The sequence below is a fragment of the Anabas testudineus genome, chromosome 23 (genome assembly GCF_900324465.2).
Source record: "Anabas testudineus chromosome 23, fAnaTes1.2, whole genome shotgun sequence".
NCBI classification, from domain to species: domain Eukaryota; kingdom Metazoa; phylum Chordata; class Actinopteri; order Anabantiformes; family Anabantidae; genus Anabas; species Anabas testudineus.
In genome coordinates, this window is record NC_046631.1 from 14,868,587 (window position 1) to 14,881,453 (window position 12,867).

Sequence of the window (12,867 nt, forward strand, 5' to 3'; positions counted from 1 at the left end):
CATTTTCAGTAATCGCTGGAACACACTGTGGCGTGTTTCCACAGCACGACACAGACAGAAAAGAAGCTGCTTCGTTCCTTCATCGTCGAGATGCTGGAGCGAGGAATGTTTCCGGAAACTGAGCTCATTAATCAGCGTGAAGAGGCCTGAAGACAGTAATGAAGCGCTTGTATCACTTCTATCACATCAGTGATGAAGAGGAGACGCAGCAGGGGGCCGTTGCCTGAGGGGGGGTGAGTCAGACTGAGCTCTCATTAATCTGCTGCTGCTGTTATAATGACGCTCCGCTGAGAGGGCGGCATTTCACAACCTCTAAATATCACAGCACGTTTTCACAGTCAAAGATCTGCTGTTAAGGAAATAAACCAATCAGTTAATAGAAAGTTGACTTCAGTGTTCTTCTACTGATACACAGGAACCCTGTAAACCCTGTAAACCCTGTAAACCTGTGTTTAACTGGAGGAATAATATCATGGTGGATTTGCTGAGGGCCACGACTCGAGTCCTTTCCTCAGCAGCTGAGAGCTCAGTGAACCTGTCGCTGGAGAGCTTTACATTACTGGACAGAGAGAAGACAGGAAGAGGACTCAGCTGAACGCCAGGTCTACGGCACGGATGTGGTTTCTCACCTGTCCTGTGGTGCACAGGTGTGTGTGTGACGGCGCTTTGGGACACCAGCGCAGTCTGGTACACGGTGGCCTCAGAGATGAGCTGGAAGGTGATGTTTCGGTAACACACCCCAGGTAACCAGTGTTTGAACACCGTCTTCCCCTTGTAGAAATCTACACACAACAAACACAGTGTAGAACAGAGTCTGCATTCAACATAAATGCTCTATATTCAGACTGACTGATTTGTGCAGGTCCTAACCGTCAGTCCACAGAATCTGGGATTCTCTCCGAACACAGTAAAAAGGTTGTGAGGTCAGTTTCCTGACCAACTGTCTCACCTTTGTAGAGCATCGAGCGCCGCTCCTGTCCCTCTGTGTAGCTAATGTTGACTCTGCTGAAGACGTTTCTGGCTGGAGCGTCGATTTCAAACACCACACCCGTCTCCGGAGACTCTTTATAGTCTGATAACTGGACTCTGCGGACAGGAAGCGGCTCTGACCACATAAAATGAGCCACGTCAGATCATACATCCTGTTCTACCACAGTGAATTATTATTATTATGGATTAATTGACATTTAGGAAATCTTCCTTACTCGTGAGGACAGGTACGGTCTTCATGGGTCTGGACCAGGTCTGTCCCAGTTTAACTAGAAGTCCCACAGTGTAGCAGAGGCCATGAAACGAGGCGTTGATCAGCAGAGGCTCGCTGACGTTCACAAAGGGAACCAGGATCAGTCGCGGTTCTCCAGAGATCTGAGCAGCATATGTTGTGACGTTCTCCCGCAGGTCTGAAGGCTCGAGGGTCGCCACAATCAGACCGTCCTCGTTCAGGGTCACGTGGAACGCAGCGGTTCTCTAAAAGACATACAGGTAAAGACAGAGGCTTTACAGAGGTCACTCACCCAACAGTAACATACAAGGCTGCGAAGGGGGTTCGTCCTCTGAGGCTCAGTTCGACAACAGTGTCTGAAAACACGGCAGTGTTTCCAGTAAATACACAGATCCTTGTCGACTCGGCCTCGTTCGAAAGCTTCCAGCTCAGAGAAGCATGTACCTGCGAGTGTTTCTGTGCGTCAGGTGCTAATCAGATGTGTATATGCACGAGGGGCTGTGAACGCTGCTCTAAACGAGGTGTCATCAAAACAGGGTCTCTGAACATGCCAGTGATGAGAGATGTGTCTGGTTTGGTGTGAGGCCCGCTCGAGAATCAGAAGCAATATTTACATGTCAGGAAGAGTAGTAAGAGACATTCACTGTCAGCTGGGAAAACCCAGTGTCTGTGCCTGTGAGGCTCATCGTGCTGGAAATTCTCCAGTGACTTTGGGAATTCTAATATTGGCTCAGTCACAAAAAGTCACCAGATAATTCCTGAGTCTTGGGTTTTTCCATGACTGTTTAATATCAACACGAACACTGAACATAAAGTATTTGAACGTGTTCACATACACGTGGTCGCCTCCTATCTTCTCTCCTGATGAGCCAGTTTCACAGCGCAGGAGCTGATTTCCTGTTCCTGAGTCGGATGCTATCTGGTGTCATTTCATTAAATCTGACAGCGGGACGGTCGACTCCTCAGCGAGCTTCTTCTGTCCCACTCGATAGGCGATAACATGAAATCTGGCCCCAGTCTGTTGATCTGATACCAAGCATGGATGGGTCCTGTCCTTAAATCCATTTAAAAGTCAGCTGAATATTAATCCTGACAGTTCACTTGAGTTTACAGTCAATTCGTTTTTCTGGGGCCTGTTATTTGGTGTTGTTAACATGTGACGTACGAAGCAGATTGACGGGACATAAAGACGCCGCTAAAGCAAACAAAGAGTTTCTATCAACTCGTACTCTGCTCACCAGCAGATAATCCATCTGCTGAGATTCTGACCCACATTTCTAATCTGAGCGTCCTAGAGTCACCAAACCCGTGCTGCAGGGAGGGAGGACGGCGTGACCCCCACACTGTTCGATGTCTCTTCAGAAACGGAGAAAATATACTCATTTCACTGAATTTCCAGAGGACATCATGAAAACGGAGGCTTCTCTAACAAATGTGTTACAGTGATAATAACCGAAGGCACAAACAAGACACGCTCTTTGTTCGGCACAGAAAATACACTGTTGCATGAGTTGATCTGATAAAGAAATATATTTCAGCTCTGTCAACAGAGCAGCTGAATTCGTCTTTTTGTGAATGTAGTTCTGTATCTGGAACACGAGCAAAAGACCAGAAACAGATGGTTTGGAAGCAAAGAAACGTTTAAAGTATCTTCCCAATCCATTCATCTGTGATTTCCTTTGACATATTGGACTATTTTTACCACAGTGATCTTGTTATTATTAACACACACACACACGGTGCTGGACATGTGTGTGTCACAGGCCCATCTGGGTCTGCTCCCTGACGGTCTCACAGGTCCTGTAGTAAACAAGCTCATCACAACGATATCACACGATTCCCGTCAACGTCAGAACAACTCAAACAGCTGTTCCAGTAAAATGAAGGAGCAGAGACCAGAGCAAGCGTCATCTCACTGAAACACACGGAAACCTCCTCTGATGACGGCACACGTCAGTATGATCGATGCTGGTGAAGTTTGTGTCTGAAATCATCTTTTCAGCTCCAGTAAAATGAAATGATTTGTCAGGACATAAAGGGTAAAGATCAGCTCTACTTTAATAACCAATAGTTAGAACGTAACCTTAATAATATGAAGTCATAATATCGTCATCTGTAAATAAGGAATCCTGATTTATAAGGATTCCTTTTGTGTGTCTTGAGCTCACTGTGTCGCCTCCTTCTCTCAACAAGATGCCTCCATATTTGATTTTTGCTGGATTTTATACTTTTTTATACTTTTTAGTATAAAAGATGGATCATCTCCTCTTTGGCCTTTTAAAATGACGTGTGACCACTCTGCTGGTTTAATATCAGAGTGGTGGCATCTGGAGGGAAGAGGTCGTGAAACGGGAAGTGTGGAAGGAGATCAGGGTCGTCTACAGACGTATTACTGGATTTACAGGCTGGAATGAAACCAACGGCCGTGATGGTTCGTTTACAGGGAGAACGACTGCACATTTTCTCCACACGGCTCAGAAGAATGGTTTCCAACCATTTGATTTAAAAGTCAGACGTTGGTATACGTTGACTTATTTCCCAAATCTACAATCCACAGATGAAAAATGCAAATGACAACAAACGTATTGGAGAAAGAAAGAAATGATTCCATTTAGAATGAAAATACAAAGTTCTGTTAAGCTCTATTAACTAACCTAAACCATTTAACCTACATGAACCTGGAAGTAGGGAACTATATGATGACGTATCTGAAATCATTCCATCGGAATGGAGCTGTAGGGTAGAACTGAGCCAGGCTGCGAGCAGGAGTTCAAAACACTAACGAGTCATGTCCTTTATTATCTATTTCTCTTATTTGTTCGTTAGTTTGTTTTACATTTGATTTACCATTATTCAACCATTTAAAATGCTGAATGATGGACCAGCGTGTTTATGACCAGCGTTTAAATGCATTTTCCTGAAAAGTCAAACAGCAGAAAGGTCAGGAGAAGTAGAGACATGCTAACATCAGCTGTTCAGACTGGTCATAAACAAAAGCACAGGGCACATTAAATGTTGACCTGATGAAAATAATCCAATCCAACCATCCTCAGTAATACACCTGACAGTAACACACAGGTGGAATATGTTGGGAACTATTTGCAACAGCGGATCAATCAAAGTACCAGCATCACGGCGCCCTCTCGGTAAAAAAGATACCGACGGACGTGAACACCTTTATTCCAATAAGCAACAGGTCAAACAGACTCAGCAGCAGCAGGCTGTCGCTCACACATCATCCTGGGGGGGGTCACATATCCATACCGAGTCATTCAATTGGTTCCTGTTCGGTAGTCACCATGGCAACAGAGATGAAAGGAGAGACACATTTGGGGTGGGAGGAGATGCTCATTATGTCTGAATCCAGGATTACCATGGACACGGTGCAGAGCCTCAAGGGCAGCACAGACTGAATGCTAATGTTCTCCTGCACCATGCACCGTTTATTTACAGAAGCTGCACACGGCTGATTCGCCGCACCGGAAATATCCACACAGACTGAAATGACCCGAATACAGGAGTGGAACTAGAACAAGGTTAGACCACAGTAAAGAAACATCTTTTATTTTTGTTTCACGTTGACCTGAAATTCCAACTTTTACTTCTAGGATAAAAAAAACTAGACCTCACCTAACCTGAGCTGCTTTTGAGTCATTTTAATTCGACTTGACAAACGTTTTAATCTTTCATTTGTGCATCCTATAAAAAAGCTTTATTGATGCACATGGTATTGAGATTAATGTGATGAACACAATCAATAGATATTGATATTGATATTGTGAAGTGGTCTTAGTGAGGCTCACCCGTCTAACCAATCAGACGATTTGAAAGCATCTTCTTACTTAGTGTAATTACATGAAGACGACGAGCAGCGCAGCAGCTTTTACTGTAGCTTAACGTGAAAATCTGAGGACCTGAAGTTTGTTCTCTCATCAAATCAATCAAACTGTGCTGAAACCGACCGGTTTCATGTTTATTAGGATCAAAGCTGCCACTTAATGTTCTGTACTTGTCTTAGCGAATAAAAAACAGGAGAGAAACTGTGGGACAGAAAATCATGTAAGTCCGGCTGTGTTAATATGTCAACGTCAGACTTTATCTCATCATGAAGAAATTTCAGTCCTGACACAGGAACAAGAGGAGAGACGCACACTACTACATACTACTACACACTACTACACACTACTATGGACACACCAGAAGCACGCAGCCGTTCTTCCGTGAAAGACTCGAGTGTGTGACCTGTGAATGAGCAGTGAACGCTGGGGTCAGGAGCCGTCACCCTCGGGCAGCTGCCACCATTATCATGCAAACCTCCAGAGTTTTTGTGTCTTCTTCTGTGTGGGAGGGTTTGCGGGGGCTGCAGGACCTCTGACAGCTCCAACCAGGACTGGACCCCGACGCCCAGAGTCCATTAGACTATGAATGAGAGTGAAGAGATCCACACCGATGGCATTTCACAAAGTTCCTGTCCTGCTTTTAGGCTCAGTGGCAGCAGAGCTAAATGTTCTCTTTTCTCAATGAAGTCTGGTGAGATGGGCCTCACGCATTATCCTTTACAACTCATGAGTGACAGCTCTCTCTGGAATTTAGACAACAGGAACAGATCACTTACTGCATCCTTCTTATGCAGAGATCTCAGATCCCAGCTGTGAATTAGACCCATAGATAGTTAATTATTTCACTAGAGTCTGACTCAGTACTTCCTCCATTTACCTGAATTTCCTTTCGAATTAAATTTATCTTATTATTATTCAGACAAATAACGTGACACGACTTTCTAGAAGAGTCTGTTCCTAAACAACCTTAACTCAACATCTACTCACTTTTTTTTAGAATCACAGTTTTTGAACCAGACTTCAGTTTGGAACGATCAATTTTTAACTTTAGTCTTCACAGAATCACAGATTCGTTGCACGTGCGCGTTTTCGTTTCACAGACTAAAAGATAAGAAATGAAAAGATCCCTCGTCTCTATCTCACATCAATAGTCAACACATTGCTTCTCAGTGGCAGTGCAGCAAACAAAGAAATCCCCAAAGTTGTGGGTGTTTCTGTGGTGAAACAATAGCTGCTGCAACATCTGTAATGTAAAGGGAGTCCGTCATCGTCCTAATCCTGCTCTAAGCCTCTTAACACTGTAGCATATAAAGTGGAAAATCTGTCTGAACAACAGCGTGACACTCTGTGGACAGTGTTCAAATGTACAGACAAGCTGATTCCACAATGCTGCGATACATGTGAGGACAACAGCAGCAGTTCAAAGTGCTGCTGGGATTATCAGTGTCAGGCCTGATCCCCATATGTGAAAGTGCACTAATAATCTGAGGCGTGAGTTCACGGAGCCGAGTTTAATCGGAGCGAATCAGACGCACAGACAAAAACACAGCGGTTCTCCTGAGGATCCAAACTGAGAGACGAGCACAAGAACAAAACCAGAGCAGCAGCGACATCAACACAGTTTAAAGCAACGACGTGCAGAGAGAGCGCTCGTTCGTTCCATGACACAGAAATGAACCAAAGGTGAAGGAGGAATCTGATTGGTGCATTTATAGTAAGCAGGAGAATGGGTTCCCTGAGAGACCGGTAATCCGGTAAGGGCATGAAGACACGGACCTTATACCAGGACCACTGAGGACGAAAGTGTCCGACACCCCACAGGATTCATTCATGTTGAGGTTTGGGAACAGAGCAGGACCTCGAGCCCCCGGGGAAACCGGAGCCCGGGTTCTTCGGTAGGTGCTGGTTCTGGTTCTGCACATTTTCTACATTTGTCCTCGTCAGGACGAAACAGGAACAAACAGCCTTAATGAATGAAAACAGGGAGAGAATTAAAGGGAAAACACTGCTGTGATGACCCCCCCTGGCATTTAATCAAAGTAAACAAAGAGCAGCCAGCAGCAGCTGGGGGGGCCACCTGCTGGCCCACCAACCCAACGGGGGCAGGAACAACGGCTGCTTATCCAACCCCCCCATAGTGGAAAGAAATGAGGAACAGGAGACGGAGCCTTAAAGGACCACAGCAGGAAGCCGGGAGCCAATCAACCCCTACAGAACGGTCCGGCTCCAGGTCCAGGTCCCTCGAGGTGTCGGGCTGCGGGTCAGAAAATGTGCAGCAGCAGAGAGGAACCAGGAAACGGCTCCTTTCATCTAGCTGTGAATCAACACTGATGATGTCTGAACGTAGTTTTGTTCAGAACCAGAGAGCTTCACGGTTAATGGTACCAACCAGCTCTGAGCTTGGCCCACGTCGGACACCTTCAATATGCCAGGCGGGATAATGAGCCCAGAACATGAAGCTGGGAGAGAACATGCTTTATACACAGAACCCAGCAGAACCCGACGTGTCACCCTGCACCTTTCCGCCTCTGTTCTAGCTGACGCCCAAACGTTCCTGCTCAGGCTCAGATTTTCCATCTCATCGTCTCGTCCTCAGAAATGTGCTGAGAGGCGTTTAATGGCCTTCTGTATTTTCCACATGCAGATGGAAAGCCTGCAGCACTAATCAGCTCGCATGATGTCACTCAGGTCATGATCACACTGATCACCACGAACAGAACCTCAACAAACCCGACACGACCGCCTTTCAAATCCCTCTTGTTTAAAACTGCACAAGCACAGAGTCTAGGTCAGATCAGGATGACCTGGACCCACTTCAGTCCTCCGGTCCAAGGTCAACTCAACACGGCAGAGCTCCTGCTTCAGGTAGAGTGACAGGTGGGGAGGGAGGGATGGTTCTGGTCAAACCGCCTCGTTAAGCTCCACACCAACTTTTACTGAAGCTTTTATTCTCAGCACTATCTCCTCAGAAAAGACACACAGAAACTCAGTAGACCGGACCTGACAGAACCGGACTGGTCCAGACACATCTGAGACCAAGTGATGAGGTCACAGGCACAGTAACGGTAAAGTTACTGCAAAATTGGAGAAAACTGAGGAAACTGGGAGAAAACTGAGAGGAAACTGGGAGAAAACTGAGGAAACTGGGAGAAAACTGAGAGAAAACTGAGGAAACTGGGAGAAAACTGAGGAAACTGAGAGAAAACTGAGGAAACTGAGAGAAAACTGAGGAAACTGAGAGAAAACTGAGGAAACTGAGAGAAAACTGAGAGAAAACTGAGGAAACTGGGAGAAAACTGAGAGAAAACTGAGGAAACTGAGAGAAAACTGAGAGAAAACTGAGGAAACTGAGAGAAAACTGAGGAAACTGAGAGAAAACTGAGGAAACTGGGAGAAAACTGAGGAAACTGGGAGAAAACTGAGAGAAAACTCAGGAAACTGGGAGAAAACTCAGGAAACTGGGAGAAAACTGAGAGAAAACTGAGGAAACTGGGAGAAAACTGAGGAAACTGGGAGAAAACTGAGAGAAAACTGAGGAAACTGGGAGAAAACTGAGGAAACTGGGAGAAAACTGAGGAAACTGGGAGAAAACTGAGGAAACTGGGAGAAAACTGAGAGAAAACTGAGGAAACTGAGAGAAAACTGAGAGAAAACTGAGGAAACTGGGAGAAAACTGAGGAAACTGGGAGAAAACTGAGGAAACTGGGAGAAAACTGAGAGAAAACTGAGAGAAAACTGAGGAAACTGGGAGAAAACTGAGGAAACTGGGAGAAAACTGAGGAAACTGGGAGAAAACTGAGAGAAAACTGAGGAAACTGAGAGAAAACTGAGAGAAAACTGAGGAAACTGGGAGAAAACTGAGGAAACTGGGAGAAAACTGAGGAAACTGGGAGGTAAACTGGGAGAAAACTGAGGAAACTGGGAGAAAACTGAGGAAACTGGGAGGTAAACTGGGAGAAAACTGGGAGAAAACTGAGGAAACTGGGAGAAAACTGAGGAAACTGGGAGGTAAACTGGGAGAAAACTGGGAGAAAACTGAGGAAACTGGGAGAAAACTGAGGAAACTGGGAGGTAAACTGGGAGAAAACTGAGAGAAAACTGAGGAAACTGGGAGAAAACTGAGGAAACTGGGAGGTAAACTGGGAGGACAGTGATTGGAAAGAAACTCGTTCTCCAGTCCTGTGGGGCTCTTGAAGAGCAGCAGATCCTCAGTTTCACCAAGTCCCAGACGCTGCAGCCGATACCGTGAACAGGAAATTGAAACTGGAAGCATCAGATAAAGTGAACAGAGCTCAGACTGAAGATTCATCAAACTTTATTAATCCCACAGGGAAACAGTTTAAAGGTCGTCTGTCGTCACAGGTGACGGTGAAACCTGCAGCCAGACTCACATCCACCGAGCTGAATCTCTGACTGAGGTTTGGACCCGTGAACCAGGTTCAGATCTGAGTCTGTGAGATCCCTCAGGGGGTCCCGAGCCCCATGTTGAGAACCATCCGGGCTACATGAGCCACTGAAAGTCATCTGAGAAGCTGGAACCTTGATTCTGATCATTTATTACAGGTTTATTATTATGGGATGTTTCAATGCTGCAGATGGACTGAAGCAGATCAGGGCGGCGCACCTGTGCAGGTAATGAAACCTTCGTGAGGCCATGCAGATGAGCCGCAGCTGTGTGTGCGTGTGTGCGTGCGTGCGTGCGTGTTGTGCAGACATGCAGGGAACCAGTGAGGCTGCAGCCGACTGACCCACTTTCTGCAGGACACAACGAGCTGCTCGCCGCCTCACAGCCCGAGCTGCGCTGCCACAGCGCGTCCATCTCACGGCTCCAGCACCGACACATGCTCCTGTGAGCAGCAGCCGCCTCCTGCAGAACTTCTCCGGTCCACTAAACCCGGTCTCTGCGGGTTTCACCGAACAAAGCCACACAAGCTGCTGTTCCCCACATCCAGACAGGCGGCAGCGGCGGCGCCGAACACTCAACATTTAGCCGAAAAAACGGCTCCTTACCTGGATAAAGCAGTGCACACAGACCGCCAGGAGAAGCAGCGGTGTGGACATGGTGTCTCTCAGCCCAACACGATCACTAAAGTCCGGGTTTTTCCTCTCAGGCTGCTGCGCATCCAAACAATGGCGATTTTCTGCTGCATCGGAGCGCGATGCTCCCGCTCCGCGCACGGTTCGTTTCCGCTCCGCAGCTCTAGCTGCACACCACCATCATCTTCATCTTCATCACCGTCACCCGAATGGACCGCAGCTCGAACCGCACCCGCTGTGATTCAGAGGAAACAGGCCGGGCTCCGGGCTCCATGCCGCGGCCTGGAGACGAGCAGGAGGTCGGTGTCGGTGAGCGGTGATGAAGCTGCTGCTGCGCGGCGTCGCCCCGCCCTGCGCTCCGGAGGCTGCATGGAGACACACACAGCCCCCCGCCCCCTTCGTCCTCCTCCTCCTCCTCCTCCTCCCCATGTTCCTCAGCATTACAGCATGTGCTCACAGGGTCCAGGTGTTTTCATCTGAGCTGCACCTGAAGAAAACACAGCACCTGGTTCAGCCTCTGGAACCATGCTGAACCATGCTGAACCATGCTGAACCAGGCTGAACCAGGCTGAACCAGGCTGAACCAGGCCTCTGGGCACTGAGATGATGTTGTTTGCAGATTCGTGTGATGAGTGGTGCAGCTGATGGAGTTTGGAGGTGTTTCTATGTTGGACACGAGCCGGTTCCCAGTAGCCTACTAAATAAAGCAGGTGGTCTGGTCATGGCTGCTGGTTTCTGCCCCAGGGCTCCTGGAGTCCAGAGTCTGAGCCACTTCTGATTCTGCTCATGTGACCTGTGCCTCAGAGAAAGGATCTCAGGACAGATGATTTAGTTGATCATGCAGCACCGTGAGGTACGGTGGATCCGGGTCTTTGCTGCCTCTGGACCCGGACTGAAAAAGACTTCCTCAGGGACTCGTACTCGACGGCGTCTGACTGTGAGCTGGAGCTGAGAAGAAGCTGGTGATGAATAAATCTACCACACAACAGAAGCTCTGAGTCTGATCCACAGCTGCAGGAAGCTGCTTCACGTGTTGTTTCACACATACGTGAACATGTTGTATTTAGTAACAACGGTTTCTGAGTCACTCCGCGTCCAGGCTCGTGGGTGAACCTGCAGATTCTCTGTTTGCTCAGGACGTTCCTGAGCCTGTGACCCCCCCTGCTGTTAAAGCTGCTGCTGCAACACAGATTTTCTCTGTTTTCTCAATCAGTCAAAGAAAATTCAGTTTAAACTCAAAACACAGACGACAAAGACGTTGCCAACACATCTGGAATTCAAATGACTTCTATTTATCCCTCATGTCCCAGACTGGTGTGTACACACAAGTTTACTACATGAAGCTGACACCACCCGTGTACTTTGACTCCATATAAGGAGTTTCCTGTCCCCTCACCATCTGACCTCATGACCTCACACGTGTCCATGTGGTTAAACCACAGATGTGTTTACTCCAACGTCACATGATCCACACAAACACAAGCGAAGTGAAATCAAAATGTGGAGTCCAACCCAGGTGAACCCAGAGGGTTTTCAGCCGCTTCACTGCTGCGACTGTTGAAAATCAGTTCTGAGAAACAAGCAGGACGTTTTTCTCTTTGAGTCTCTTTGAGTCACAGACACTTTAACATCAGGGTCTGAACAAGCCGACGTCTGCCTCTTCTTTAAGGGTAGAGACACTGAGAGAAGAACCCTCCCTGGTTCCGTCCACTTTCTCCAGTAGTCGGCAGCTGCAGCTTTAAATGTTTCCGGGTTCCTGGAAGGAGTGATGACGTGAAGCTCCGGCTTTCTGAGAAACTCACAGGACTCACATGAGGACCAGAGTCTTTGTCAGAAACCCTGAATTTCTTCACTACGGCAACTTTAACTCTTTAAAAGTCTGAGAACGAAAGACGAAACCCCAAGTTCTTATTTGTTCTTTCTTTATATCGTTCCAGTCAGAACTAAAATCATCTAATGACTCCAACCAAAACTCAGCTGACAACATTTCCAATCAGAAAATGATTTTATGCTATTTTAGTTTTACAGTCAACTTCTGCTTCTTGTTTTTAACTGAAGGATCAAACTTTTAGTTCCGGATTTCAGACCTTTAATCTCTAAATTCACACTTTTAATCCCAGATTTTTAATCTAAGATAACAGTCATACATCCGTCACCACAGTGCTGGAACAACCTAAAACCTTTTATTCTAACTTTGCTGACATTTTTCTCTAAATTCACACTTTTAATCCCAGATTTCTGAGAATATCTCAGAAAACATGTAGGCTGAATATAAATCAGCTCATTTTTTAACCTCTGTCTGAAGAAGAAACGCTGAAATAGTGAAATAATAATAAATAATTCAATAATAAAACTTTTTCACACTGAAAACATTTCTGATCAGATCTGACAACATGACTAAAATGATCAATTCTGATTTCAAATCACATGTTTAGACAACAGGCGGCGCAGGGAACCCATCCTACTTCTAGTCAGTCCACCTTAAATCACAGAGCGAACAGACACAGTTCTGCAGACTGTTGAGGAATTAACAGCAGAGCAGTGAGAGCAGCCTTTGTTTGTGTGTTTCTGTGTATTTAGTGGTTTCCAGGCACAAACGGCTCGTTGAAGGTGTTTCTCTGACAAACACTAATCACTGTGCTCAAAAGAAATTCAGGACGTTCCAGGAAAATGTGGGAAAATCGGCTCAGGCCTCAGTTGAGGAGTGAACATGTGGAGGAGCTCAACACAAAAAATAAAGTGATAAAAAGGAGAAACTCGAGTGAAAGT

General features: G+C 46.5%; 1 protein-coding gene across 4 annotated transcripts in view; it reads right to left on the reverse strand.

Annotated features, from left to right (window-relative positions):
- ptpro (protein tyrosine phosphatase receptor type O) overlaps positions 1-10,398 on the reverse strand; it is a 29,322-nt gene extending 18,924 nt beyond the window's left edge. For 3 of the 4 annotated variants that reach the window (XM_026363117.2, XM_026363116.2, XM_026363115.2), the window contains exons 1-4: positions 10,072-10,398; positions 1,206-1,467; positions 950-1,105; positions 630-782 (exon numbers count right to left, since the gene is read on the reverse strand). In XM_026363117.2, coding sequence (XP_026218902.1) covers positions 630-782; positions 950-1,105; positions 1,206-1,467; positions 10,072-10,122 — 622 coding nt within the window. In that variant the 5' untranslated portion in view covers positions 10,123-10,398. The remainder of the gene's footprint in view (positions 1-629; positions 783-949; positions 1,106-1,205; positions 1,468-10,071) is intronic. The other variant, XM_026363118.2, reaches the window with a different exon arrangement.
- Positions 10,399-12,867: the final 2,469 nt, after the last annotated feature.